Genomic DNA, 14,997 nt, shown 5'->3' with positions numbered 1-14,997 from the left:
CCTGCCAGTACAGATTTTCAAATGAAGGTGCACGTTCTAAGGGCATTAAGTGAATATAGAAACATGAAAAAAATTTGATTTGAAACTTTTCTAATTTAAACTATCTTTATTAGGAATATTTTTCAAAAGATTGGTAATTAAGAAGTTACATTTGCAATGAAAACTGGATTTTTGTGTTCAGTATATAATTAGAAATAAAGTGTGCACATCATAAAAATTACAATTAGATGTGTGTTAATTAGCATATATTTGATGAATTTTATATTTAAATAATATAAATATTCCAAATCAATTGGGGATGGGGGGAAGGGGGGGGGGGGGAGAGAGGAATTTAATGACTGAAATGAGACTCAAACCAGTGATTATGTATTGAGTACTATAGATTTTTTCCCCTATTGTCGTGTATTTTGCACTGCATGCAAATGCTCGTAGAGTATGCAGGTTTGTTCAAGAATTTGCATCAGCTGGGAACAGAACCGAGGCCACCCACATGGCAAATAAGCACTCTACTACAGATCCATGTCACTTGTCGCAAAATCCATCTTCCTTTAGGGTTTTAAAGGTGCTCAAAAGCCTTAAAAGTTGATTACCTTGAGAATTTTTTGAGAGCTGCGTACCACTGCTTTGAGAAACAGATATTCGAGTTCAGAATGTAGTGTACCAGTAAAAATAAACTGCTATGAGAATCCGATCGCCGTGTGGTCTCCTTATATGACACTGCAACAACTAATTCATAAAACTATAAAGTGGAAGCAAGCCCAAAGGGGAGATTGAATTGGGTGCAAATAATGATGTGTGTGTCTAGTGGAGGATAAGCATTAACAGCTGTGTCAGACTGCTAGATGAACATTTTAATCGATCTTTTTGTAGAAGAACTGAAAATGTGTTAAGTTAAAAAACTGTCAAAAATTAATGAAAAATGCAGAATGGAAATTTCATTCTGGGTCAATGTGTTGTTTCTTCTAGATATTTCACTACAAAAATAGTAATAAACCTTTTAAAGCTAATGCTTGAGGCAGAATCAATTTTATATGTGGTGTCTCTTCTTTCTGAGATGTCGGACAGAATAAGACACCATTTTGATACTGCAGCTACTGTGATCCAAGATACAAAGGAATTAATGACATTAGCTGCCTGTGGGCACTGATTTATATCAATGGAGTAACTTGAAACTTTGTGCCAGACTGGGATTCAAACTCAGGTCTCCTGCTTACTAGGCAGATGTGCTGACCACTATGCCACCCAAACACAGTGGTGACCACAACCGCACGGACTGCCGTGGCATGTCTCCTGTCAGACCCAAATTCTCAACTTACACCACACACTACTGATGTAGTGCCCTGCTAATTAGATCCAGGGTCCAGCACCCAAACACTTGTTGCTGGTCTTCGCTTTTCTGCCACCTGCACTTCCATCGCTACCTGGGCCGTAGCTGTCTGGTCCTTTACCATCGGCATCCCCAGTGCCATTTGCCCGAGTGGTCAGCACCTTCACCACTGATGCATTTCCATCACATCAAAGACTCTGGTGTCGAGACACTGCCAGTGCCCTTATCGCCGGTCCTTGCCTATTGTACTTTGCAGGAAAGGGGCGGAGGCACCGTATGTCTCCATGGATGCGCCACTTCCACTCCTACTCACCACTTTTGCCCCAGGATCCCCTTCCAATGCCGCCACCACCTGCAGCACCCGCCACAGAGGCCACAGGTGCCTCATCAGCTGCCCTGATGCTCACATTAGAGGAGTATTCTTTCCCCTAGAGGAGGGGGATGCTATAACCCTGTATGCGACACCTGAATACACACTGCAGCTCCAAGCCGATGGTGCCCTACACTTTGAATAGTCTGACAATGGCAACTGCACAGGCCGGCCACCAGGTGCCGCCTGTGGTAGGTCACGTGCATATGGAATGACATCCGCCACATCGCCTACTTGAGCCCTCCACTATGTGAAGACAGGGCAGCCGGCACTCCCCCTCAGATTGTGTTTTAATGCTCACTGTACTATTTCTATGTTTGTTGTTCACTTTAATGTTGATAGATAAACTTTCATTCAACTGCAGAAAACCGCACCTTGAAGGTCGGCAGTACAAGTGTTCCATTTTTCGCAGCTAAAATTTTTCACCCAAGCAAAAGCTAGAGAGATATCAAGGCTTATGAACTGAACCACAACGCAAAAGAAAAAGGACCCAAAGCTGTATTTCTTCCATCATATCATTGGCCGTATAAACTTAATGAGCTGAACTGAGCTCTCATTAAATATTGTTAGCAAAAAGGATCACAACAGTCGAGCTTACAAACAAACCTCTTGAGCATTATGTTAATGAAGCTTGGGTGAAATGTGTAGTATATGTGGAAGAGATGTGTGAAAGGAACTATGTCAAGTAATGTGTAAGGAAGTCAGCTGCAGAATCAGTTTAGTACAGTCCATTAAAAAGGAACCGGCAGTGAACGTTGATCAGAAACACAAATTATGGTATGTATAAAACCATGAGCAAGATACACCTGGTTTTCAAGCACATGTAGATGATGCATTATTGGATGTCTTTTTTCACCACAGGGTTCACTGCAATAACTTATCTATCATTTATCAGTGATGGCACAGTAGATAAGCGTAGACATACATGCCAGATATGTCTGCCTGGAGGCAGAAAGACAATCAGCAGTTGCTTAGCACAGCTTGGAGAAAAGAAATAAAAGAACATATTGTGTGGTCAGAAGGCTGATAAAGTATATCATAGAATACAGCAAAGCATGTTGAATGTTCACTTGTTGTAGACTAGTGAAAATGAAAATGAGATGGGGGCAGTGCAAGAGAAAGTTTGCCACATGATGCACCAGACGGAAGTGTCAATCTGCTGATTCTGTCTGTTGCACTTTCAGGTGTGCACTGGACATTTCGAGTTGATTTCTGTGTATGGTGTACATGTGTCTGTGTTCCCATTATACTGTCCAAAATGGATGACATAAAGGAAACTCAACCACAGTACGAGAGGACAATCAAAAAGATTCCATTCAAAGGCTGTACAGTTCAGAATTGGTATACTGATCAGGCAAAATCACTGGGAGTGTTGAGGCAACTATTGCATCAACACAAATACTGAAGATACCTGTTTGGTAAAACACCATGTCCTGCTGTGTGAAGAAGTCCATTACAGCCTGCTCCACATCTTCGTTCAACAGGAATCTTTGAGCCTTCAAGGCATCAACCAACCAATTCCATTGGCATTGTCGTACACAGCGACTGTAGTTAATTTCAAAAAAGGAAAAGCAATTCAGCAATCAGTTGCGTGTCCAATCTGTATTTTTATTGCAGGTATAGATTTCAGCTATTTAATAGCTATCTTCAGTGCATGTAGACTCGGCAAGCTTTTGACAATAAATTATTATATGACCTTAGGATGTACATTGCTGAATTCTAACTCACCCATTGTTGCACCATTCCACATTGGTGGATTTTTGACAGACCCGCTGCCCCGTACACATTCTTCATTCTCAGATGGATGTCTACTTGTGTTTGTCCTTCAGCAGCCAAGGAAAGACTAACAGAATGTTGCTTTGTCAGGTAGAGTGAGTAATGAGGGGAGATAGGAGTCGTAGTTGTGGAGGTTGTTTTGGAAAAGGGTGGCTGATGGCTGGGAGTGATAGACTGCTAGTGTGTTGAATAGAAATACAACACCAGCAAATTTGCTCTGATGCAGATGGGGAGCCGTGTGTAACGCACAACAGTGTTGAAGAGTGGACTGGGTGGGGGAGGTAGAAAAGAGGAAAAGGAAAATTGCAGAGAGGAGGGTTTGAGTGCAGGATGTTTGATGTGGGTATTATGGAGGTAGGAATGGAGGGGGATGTGATAAAGACTAGCAGAGGTTGAGGCCAGAAGGAAAATGGCATCAAAGGATGTGTTGTAAGGGCAGTTCCTCTCTATGTGTTTCAGAGAAGCTGTTTTTTTTTTTTGGGGGGGGGGTGGGGGGGGGGGGAAGGATGCAGATGGCACAGGTTGTAAATGAGGTACTTAAGTTTAGCATGTTGAGTTTAACACTGGGTTTCATCAATTCAGAAAAGTATCCCTATCCCTAGCTAAAACCCAGTAATGCGTTGTTTTTCTTAAATGCTGACCAGCCCATGAGATCTGTCACCACTCTGACTGCTTAACCACAAAAATTCCCCTCTTTCCTTTCACAAGACCTTCATATCTTCAGATTCTGCTAATTCCTATCCCTCACTAATTTAAAAGTAGAAAAACAAATCTCCATGGGAAAGGTATCCCAGGAATACCTCTGCTCCCTCTACGAGATGCTGCTACTGTTCAGCCTTAACTACCCTACATAAAGCTCCTGGGTTTCCAGCTGAGTGAGCATGTTAAAATGGTTTGAAGTTGTGATGAGTGTCACTGCCACCATCTTCTGGCAAAGTATCAAGGTAACATCGTGATTATCCTTACATCAGCAACATGGCAGGCCTCCGTCTCCCCTTGACTCAGGATGGGTGGGAATGGGGAGAGGTGCCACACTTGAGTCACAGAGTAGCCACACAGACTCCATCACGCACGCTGTACGGATATGTTTCGCTGGTATTGCTCACAGTGCATTGTGACCAGTAATCCAACAACATCAATTCAAAGCAAACATATTTCTTTTCTCCAAGCTGTGCTAAGTGACTGCTGATTGTCTTTCTGCATCCAGGCAGACATATCTAGCATATATGTCTACACTTATCTACTGCACCATGACTGAAGTAAATGCAGTGAACCCTGTGGGGAAAAAAGAAATCCAGTAATGCAACATCATCTACATGTGCCTGAAAACCAGGTGTATGTTGTTCATGGTTTTATACATACCTTAATTTGTGTTTCTGATCAACAATCATTGTAATGTCCAGACAGAATAGTGCACATTTTTATTTTCAGTTTATCTTTGAAGCTATGGACTGATTAATCCCATACCAAGTATAATAATTATATGATCAATAAAATAAATACATTTATGGAGAAAGAAAAGACAGATAATGTAACTTAGGTAACTTACCCAATATTCCCATTAATACTGCTGGATCACGTGAGGGGATAGTCGGCAAGAATGGCAGAACTTCATCCAGAACAAGCCATTTATCTAAATGCTCCAACAATTTCCCTATACATATCAGACAATTTACTCTCACCTGCAGGCAAAACAACAAGAAAATGGTGTGAAACATATTGATATTAGGACAACTGAAAAGCGAATTTCCTACAATCTCACATTTCTAACAGGTATTTCACACACTATTGTTCTAAAAACTGAATGTTTTAAAACTTTTTATGAAGTTTAGTTAAGACATCAATTTTTGCTCAAGACAGTATCATATTTCCATAATTATATGTTTGAAAGCAAACAAAAAAGTGAGCTCCAGCCACAAGATGATTGCCTAAATGCAATGGAATGGAATTAAAATGTGAACAATCAATAAATACACACCAAACTAGCTTTCCTTCAACAGTTAATAAAAGAAAGTAAAAAGACGAGTGGTAAAAGATAAATTACAAATTACCTTGTGTTAGGGGGTTAGCACACGCTAGGGACAACAGTTGCCGCAGTACCAACAGAGAAAAATAAGAAAGATTTAGGCAGGAGCGAGGAAGGAGAGGGGGATGGGGAACATATTGCAATAGGAGAACACACCGGCAATGAGAGAAGGACACAGAATGCCAAAAATAAGTAAATCCACAAGGGCTTAGTATCATGGGATTTATCAGGAATTGTGTTTAAATCTCCAATGAAACTTTTTCAGTTATGTGACCTTGTTGTTATACTCTACAGTCCAATTTTTTGCCCACGTGGGTATTCACTACAAACCCATGCTGTGTTCAAGTCATCTTGTTGTTGTTGTTTCTGTTGCTGCTGCTATTGTTACCTTCTTCTTCAGTCCAAAGACTGGTTTGATACAGCTCTCAGTCAAGTCTTATTGCTTAATTTCATCCTGATCACAGATTCAGTTTATCAAGAACGTCATTGAACTCCATTTCTGATATGACTGCTGAAGTGGAGAGGTAAGAACTATGATAGTTTGTATTTTAATTTCTATTGGCTGGTATCAGCAAAAGAGAGCAAGCCAGTACAGTAATGCAGTATTTTGTTCTCCAGTGCTCAATGGTAGCCATAACAACACTGTGTTGCCTGACTTCAGCACTTTGTTTATTGCTACAGTTTATGGGGCAGCCTACCAAATGATGTCAGCCAAGAGGCTGGATAATGCTCACAGCCAACATGATGGAAGCCTGAATCCATTGTTCCAATTCATATTGGGACACTGCTCCAAAATTTCAATCACTCTCATATTTTTCTCCAGGAGGTAACTTGTGGTCTAGCTTGTACAAGAGGTTCCCCAAAACTGTATAGTTGCATTCAACATCACAATGAGTGTGGCAAAACTAAACAAATTGAGGAAGCTCACATACTACTTAGACGACCACTTGCCTTCCAGAGAAAGATATGTGATATGACTGAAGTTGTAAAGCAACTTGCCAACACTGTCACAAATACAGGCTTCCCATCTTGGTTATCAGCAGTATCAGACTGACGGGTTTCAGCAGGCTGTCCCATAATACTTGGCAGTAAACATAGTGGATAAAAAAATAAATAAATAAAAGCGGAGGTAACCACCCATGCCTGCAAAGCAGCCCCAGCAGGACCAAAACAATGAAAGATTCCTATAAATGTATACAGTACACTCTGATTGCTAAAATTTAAAACCTGATTCACCACCTAGGATTTCAGGGAGTGACCATGCCCTCCAGAAGTGGGGCACTCCAATAGAATGTGGACGACTGCCAGGTGAGTGCCACAACTACAGCAGAGTGGGGCAGCTTGTCATAGGATGTGTCCACGAGTCAGCAAAGGCAGAGGCCTGGAGATTTACGGCACGGCAGTCCAATGGAAGACCAACAGACAGTCACAGAATTTTTTATAGTCTATAATCCATTGTCTGTTCCTCGCCACTAAGAGACAGTGATACACTGTCATTCAGAAGTTGTATCTTGATATCTTTATTTCCAGAGTGTCCTTCATGGTAGCATCTTTGGCAAGGCGATCCACAAGTTCATTCACCAGAATCGCAAGATGACTGGAGGATCAGTGGAATACTAATGTCTTGCCATTGTTATAGAAGTCTAATAGGAATTTTGTATGAGTTACCAATGGGTGCTGGGAATTACAATGAATTATAGCCTGTAGATGGCTCATGGAATTACTACAGAATTGACTTGTGTGTTGGTGCATATCTAGTGAAGGGCACACATGACTGCCACGAATTTCACTGTAAAGACACTGCACCCATTACCCAAGGAGTGCTGATTGTTACTCTTTGTGCATGTAAAGACATAGGTCTGTCTTGTCTCTAGTTCATGAGCCACCCTTATAATTGATATCTTCCTTAGGGCACTCACTGATTACAGAGAGGAACACTTGACGAAAAAACTTGGTCAAGAGAAAAATAGAAGTGAATTTTTGGGTAAGGCATGCCCAAGGGACTGTTCATGAATGTGGTGTAGTGAGAGGATAGAGAGGGGGTCAGAACAGACAGACTGATGGTAACTGGCGCAATACTAGAATTCCTGACAGAGGCTCTTTTCTGGAAGTCTTACTTCTGTATCAGGAAACACAGAAGACTGATTGATGGGAAGAAAGAGAGCTAAAAAACAACCTTGGAGAAAGGTCCACAAAATATGCCACAGAGACAGTGGAGGTCCCTAACCGAAGATTTAATGTCCTTCACCATACTGCTACAACAGATAAAAAGTAAAACAACACTGTCGACAGCCCACACATCATTTGCTAGAACGGCTGATAACTCAGATGGCAAATCTACATGAGAACGTAAGTCAGGAAATGGCAAACTGACAAAGGTTGATGACAATGAGCACAAAATGGTGGGGATTCCCCACATAGCAAATGGTGATGGTTAAAATGTCAGTGCCCAATACGCAACCTAGCTAAAATGATCAGGATGAGAGGGCCAAGAGAAGGTCAGCCAAGCCACTGGGAGAGGTTTACCTCCCCGGAGCTTGTAGCTGTGAAGAGAAGACCAGTGGTGATGCCAAAGTGACACCACCTACCGACACGCGGCAACACAGATATCATCTGAAGGAATGGAAGAGCTAGCACGCCGAGGTAGAAAGAATGCAGCCTTGGAAGCAGCATTGCAGCCTCATTTCCCATCAGACTGATGTGAACAGGAATCCCCATGAACATCACAGTGGATCCCTCAACAGCAAGCAAATGAAAGCTTACTTTGACACATTGCAGTAAGGGATGGACTGCGTACAGCACACTGAGGCTCTGAAGGGCACAGAGAGAATCTGAGCATATGACACAATTAAAAAGCCTGTGTTGCTGGATGTATTGGATGGCCTGATACAGGATGAAGAGGTCTGGTGTAAATACTGAGCAATGTTCCAGAAGCAGATACCAAAAATGGTCAGTGAAAATGATGAAGGCACACCCGACACCATGGTAGGTCTTAGAGCCATCAGCGTACATGAAGATGCTGTCACTAAGTTGTGTGCGAAAGTCGAGAAACTTACTGTGATAGATCAAACCCAGAACAGTTTCCTTAGCAAGGGAATGAAGTCTAATACAAACACAGGCCACCACATGAAGCCAAGGCAATGAAAGGTTCACACCCATTGCGAACATCACAGGCAGCATGAAGTTAAGCTGCAGCAGCAATAGTCAAAAGTGAACACTTGGAGGTTACAGATAAGAAGGTGCACCCCAAACTGGCAATCAAGGGAGTCATTGAAAAAGAGGGCATAGGCTGTGTGGCCAGGCATGGAAGACAAATGGCATGTGTATCCACAGAGGACATCATGCCAGTATGACAGTGGTAGTTCAGCAGCTTCTGCACTGGGCTAGTGACAGTGGCCAAATATATTCCATGATAGTGCATTATGTTAAGAATGCGTAACATGGACAGATATGCACATTAAGAAATGCAACATCCATATACTGGTTTCAAACGGACATGGGATCAGTATAAATGGAGCAAGGTGGTCCAATCCACTTCAAAGAAGTGCTACTTACGACACATAGGACACTGAGGGACCAAGTACAGCATATGGCCACATAAGACATGTGAGAGGACCAAGAAAGTTTCTTATCATCATGAGCCCCTGGAATTTCGTAGTTTTAACAAGCAGAAGAGCAACAGAATCAAGATGTAAAGATGGCAGAAGAAACCCACTGCGCTGCCAGAAATGCATACAAATGGTTTTGTCAGTGGAAAAGCGAAAGCCATTGTCGGTGCTTGACGAGCAAAGCTGATCAACACATTACTGAAGACGCTTCTCTCAGAGAAGAGTCCATGGAGAACTGCAATAGGTTGCAAGTATAGTTGGTCATATATCAGCTGGACCAACTCCTCAGTGGGGTGTGTTAAGACAGATGCAGCTGAGTTGATTGAGAAGTTCAGCAAATAGGGAACATCTCAGACAGGTTCTTGAAGAGCCCGAAAAGGGGTGGTGGGCATTACAGTCACCAAGCAGCAAACAGGGATGATACAGCTGACTAATAAGCTGGTGTAAACCTGCACTGGTGGCAGCACAAATGATGAAGGAATGTAGAGGTTACAGAGAGAAAAGATGAAGTGGCTGGGTGTTCAATGAGATGGTTTAGCTATGGACATCATCCCAAACGAGCAGCATGACTCCCCTACAAGATGGAATGCCACCTGCAGGGATAAAGCCAAAGCAGACTGGGAGGAAACGTGAGAGGTCAAAAAGGTTGTGAGGACACAATTTCGTTTCTTGGAGGCAGAAAACAAATGGACACTGCGATTCCAATAGCAGTCGTAATTCCACCTAGATGACTGCTGTGTGCCAGCCTTTGAAGACTCACTGCTACAGGGTGCAGAGGCAGGAGGATCCTGTTCCTCAAAATCTATGGAGGTGTCGACATTCCCCATGAGTCAGACTGCTGACACTAGGGCGGAAAAATGGTAGAGGGTACGCACTGGTGAAACAGAGATCAGACTAGTGACAGTTATCACATGGTGACACCTTTGAATTGGATCTCTGAATTGGAAAGGAGAAGACTGTCTGCCTTTGTTTGATTTCTTAGAGCCTTAATTGTCAGCAGATGAAGGCTCAGACGTTTGTTGGCTGTAGGGACATACAAATTGTTCGCAGGAGTGTTCCTTTTGTTCTTTCTGGTCTGCTGGTTGTGAAGCTCGTGATTTCACTGCTGGGGGCGAAGAATTGGTGGCTTGTTGCACAGCTGTAAGAGAAGGAGATAGGGATGCTACTGCGATACTGGGGAATTTCACAGCTGCAGTACTGAATTGGAGGTCGCAAATCTGTGTGGCCATGTCCTCTGTGGCGCAAGGCATAGCAAGAAGAGTGCCGGATGGTAAAATGCAAGGCTTTCGACTACCCAACAACTTGTCTTGACAGGGTAGGGTACTTTTCCTTCACCCAGATTCTCCTGAACGGCCCGCTCATCAACATATACGGAACAATCCTGGGAGGAGGTGGCATGGTCATCATCACAATTGGTACAGCAGGATGAAGGAGGCGGGGAATCTCCCTCATGAGCATCTCTACCACAAGTAACACACTTGGTTGCATTTTAACAGGACATACGAGTGTCGTCGTAACATCGACACTGGTAGCAACACATCAGGTTTGGAATCTACGGTCCAAAGGTGATAACTTCACAGCCTGCCTTAATCTTCAATGGAAGCACTACTACATCAAATGTGAGAAAAAAGGAGCATGTAGGCAGTAAGTTTGCATCAAACTTTTCATTACCCAACAGACTGCAGTGACACCCTGATCAGAGAGATAATGTTGGCTTCCCCATAGGATGATTATGTACGCATAGAAGTCACAACACTACAAAATTTTAGTGAAATATGAGAATACCTGCAGAGAATTGACACTTGGTGCATGAATTGTGGATTGGCAGATGACTCTCAACCATAAATAAATGTAATGCATCGTACATAAATAGGCTGAAAGACCCATCACTGAATAACACAATTGCAGAAGCAATCAAATCCATAAAATATCTGGAAATATGAGTACGGAGCGATTTAAAGTGCAATGGCCACATAAAATCATCCACTGAAAGAATCTTCAGGAAGTATAGTCGGCCTGCAAAGAAGGCAGCTTACAAAATCCTGGTTCAGCCAACAGTTAAATATTGCCTGTTGATCTGGGATTGATACACAAAATGGAGAAGATCCAAGGAAGAGAACGTGTTTCATCACTGATTCATTCAGTAAGTGCCAAACCGCTGACAAAATTCCAGTGGCAGACATTAGAAGACATACAGTGTGCTGTACTGTTAAAATTTTGTTAGCACCTTTTGTAGAAGAGTCAACCAATACATTTCTTCCTCTGACCTCTATCTCACAAACAGATCATGAAGGTAAAATCATAGAGCTCTGAGCTCACGCGGAAGTTTACCAACAGCAGTTCTTTCCACAGAACATTCGCAACTGGACTATGAAGTTGGGGAAGTGACAGTGATACACACATAAGGTGGCTTGTGGAGAATATATCTACACATCATCTACATTACCACATCATAAATGTGTGTTTGTGTGTGTGTGGGGAGGGGGGGGGGGGGGGGGGACTCCGCATACCAATAATATCAAGGATAGCATAGTCATAATGTTTTTCCATTTTAGAAGGGGAAAAAAACATACCGATACATGTTGAGTCCACGTGCACAGTCTCTTTATCCTGGGCAGCAAAGCATTTTTCATGGCAGGATAATCAATCAGTCCAGCAAATGTTGGTAACACTGAAAGACATAATTCTTGTATTTGTTGAACATTTGATTCTAATGCTCTATATATCATAGGCAGCACATCGTTTTTAATTTCTTCCGATGGCGTGAGGTAAAGAAGCAATTCCATTTTCTGCATAAAAATTAACAGGACCTGGAACAAAGTAAGTATGCAATTTTATATTACGCAAACTAGTATCTAAATTTAAATATACAACATAACATCCCACCAGCATACACTGCTTTTACATCTACTACTTGGATTTTTTTTCACTCCCAGCACAGCTGGGATTACTGATTTTAATTTTCAAGCTAGTTAAAGCTGTACACATTACAGAAGTAATTTCTCAGTAATTAAAATATCTATTAATGTAGACCACTAGTCACAAGGCCTTGGAAGACACAATGGTACCGACCAGCCGCCGCATCATCCTCAGCCCACAGGCATCACTGGATGCAGATATCGAGGGACATGGGGTCAGCACACCACTCTCCCGGCCGTACGCCAGTTTAGGAGACCAGAGCCAATACTTCTCAATCAAGTAGCTACTCAGTTTGCCTCAAAGGACTGAGTGCACCCCGCTTGCCAACAGTGCTCGGCAGACCAGATGGTCATCCATCCAAGTGCTACCCCAGCCCGAAAGCACTTAACTTTGGTAATCTGACGGGATCCCAGTTACAATTGCGGCAAGGCCGTTGGCAATGAAGAACAAAAGGTACATTTAACAATTCGTGTTTTCGTTTTAAATTCTTAACCTTAACAAATTAAGGAAACTACATGTTATACCCAGTTATATTAAGTGGGAAAGGCCACATAATAATACACTGCTACATTCTAACTGCTACCATGGACGATTTAACCATTAATTGTTTCTACTGAGAAGCCATACTACCTATCAACCAACCCTACATAGGGCAATATGTAACTTTTTCCTTATTCAGTCTAAAATTACTAGCTCAGATATATTATAGTTTCAATAACTGCATTAAAAATGTTTAAGACAGGCAACACCAAGTTCTTCTATTGCCTATGCACAGCAGTACGACTTAACGGAATTATAAGCAAAGATTTGAACCTGGTATCCTGCCTTGATAAAGCAAATTTTTACCAACTGAGATACTCAAGCACAATTCAAAATCATCCACACAGCTTCAACTCTGCTGATAACTTTGATTAATACTAAGACAAAAGAACATAAAACAGGAATGTGATCAGTGTGACCTACATTCTGTAATATGTATTCTCTCGCGCAAATAAAGTCTGTTGTATTGGAAACACAGTGATTTTTGTTCATAATATTTGGTCACAAACTTCTGTACTTCCTACACCACGTGTAACAAAGGAATTGGTTTCAGAAATTTATGATTTTGCACCACTACAGAAAGTTAATTTAATTCAATACTGAAATCATGGTAACTTATCATGAGGGCACAATTTACATGAATGTTCAAACCTTGATTCATGAACATTACATTTCATTAACAAAAATTTTGCACCATGCATATAATTGGTAATGTATATAAGTATCCAATAACACAACTTAAACCCATGTGCATTATTAGTTTGAAGTAGTGAACCATCCAGTCTACTTTCACCCATACAACCTCTGATGGATGTCTGAGCAAATCACATACTTACCCATCAGGCTAGCTCCGATTAAGCTTGAGTCATTACTTGGAAATAATGAAAAATAGTACCACTTTTGCAAACAATTTAAACTGGCATACACACACACACACACACACACACACACACACACACACACACACACACACACACACACAGAATATATGGAATTATTTAATAAGTATGAACACTACCTTGATTATTTGAAACCATATTTTCTGATTTATTTTCGACTGTGAAGCATGCAATTCTGTGGTGCATAAGGCATGCAGTGCTGCATTGTCTGTAGGATGATCAAATAAGGAAACGTTTCTAGGCACCCATTATTGAGTGAGGGAGACAATGAGGAGACTGACCTGAACGTTTACAGTAAAAATGATTTTGATATTAAAATGGAATGAAATTAGGTAAACTTTAAAGTAAATTTAGATAAAGACAATGAAGACACATACACTATATGTACATAAGAACAGATACGTGTTATGAGAATGATATTGATTGAAAAAAAGACGCGTGTGCTTTGGTAGTTTAGTTTTTGAATCTCTGTGTGTCAATTTAATTTTCAATGGGCACAGTTCTGGCATTTTCATTTGTGTAGGAAAGTAAACCGATTTTGCGACATTTTACAAGTTCCTAACTAGGAACGAATTATTTAGTCTCACCTAGGAACTATGGTAGTTGAGTTTTTGAATCAACGCATGTAAATCTAATTTATTAGACACAGCATATTCGTCATTGTCTACAGTAAAGTTCTGCAGTGTGTGTTGATAATCATCCACTTGCCTGTGTTGTGTAGTTTTCCACCATTTTCAGTATGGACAGGGACTGTGATTGCTGTGTGCGGATATGGGCTAAGTTTCTGGCACTTCACTCTCAGCTCCAGGGTATGTTGGCTTCGATTACATGACTAAGCTGCAGTGGACGGGCATCACTGTTGTGGGCTGGCTGTGGGGATCCGATGGATGTCCAGCATGAGCCACGAGTCTGCCAATCAGTCTCACCAGTTGCCAGCCGAGTTACTGAGATTGACACCTCACTCGTGGTCGATTGGGGGGTCACCTTGGGGCGTGGCAGGGTGCGAAAGACTTCCCAGGGGCCCGCACATAAGGCCTGCCCTGTTAGTCTGACAAACAAATTCCAGGCGCTGTCTGTGGCTGACACTGTCCTCAGCCAGATGCAGTTGCTTGTCTGGCTTCAGAGGAAACCTCTCAGCCTGCAAGATCCGGGTAGTTGTAGACGGTGAGATTATTGGTAATTGGGAGCTCCAATGTTAAGCGTGTTATGGGGTTCCTTGGGGACACGGCTGCCATGGAGGGGAACAAAGTCAGTGTGCACTCCATGTGCATACCAGGTAGAGTCATTCCAGATTTGGAACAGGTCCTTCTGGATACCATGAAGATTTTGGTTTGTTTGGGGGAAGAGACCAAACAGCGAGGTCATCGGTCTCGGACTAGGGAAGGATGGGGAAGGAAGTCGGCCGTGCCCTTTCAAAGGAACCATCCCAGCATTTGCCTGGAGCGATTTAGGGAAATCACGGAAAACCTAAATCAGGAAGGCCGGACGCGGGATTGAACCGTCGTCCTCCCGAATGCGAGTCCAGTGTGCTA

At 42.2% G+C, this 14,997-nt stretch overlaps 1 protein-coding gene across 4 annotated transcripts in view; it reads right to left on the bottom strand.

The window, feature by feature from the left end:
- The window catches only part of LOC126469872 (SCY1-like protein 2), a 192,540-nt gene that overhangs the window by 57,842 nt on the left and 119,701 nt on the right, over window positions 1-14,997 (bottom strand). For all 4 annotated transcript variants that reach the window (XM_050097191.1, XM_050097189.1, XM_050097192.1 and 1 more), the window contains 2 exons: window positions 11,681-11,917; window positions 5,023-5,155 (listed from right to left, as the gene is read on the bottom strand). In XM_050097191.1, coding sequence (XP_049953148.1) covers window positions 5,023-5,155; window positions 11,681-11,917 — 370 coding nt within the window. The remainder of the gene's footprint in view (window positions 1-5,022; window positions 5,156-11,680; window positions 11,918-14,997) is intronic.

This window comes from Schistocerca serialis, chromosome 3, assembly GCF_023864345.2.
Source record: "Schistocerca serialis cubense isolate TAMUIC-IGC-003099 chromosome 3, iqSchSeri2.2, whole genome shotgun sequence".
Lineage (NCBI taxonomy): Eukaryota > Metazoa > Arthropoda > Insecta > Orthoptera > Acrididae > Schistocerca > Schistocerca serialis.
Note: the sequence above shows the minus strand (reverse complement) of the source record. Positions and strands in the feature narration are given on the sequence as shown.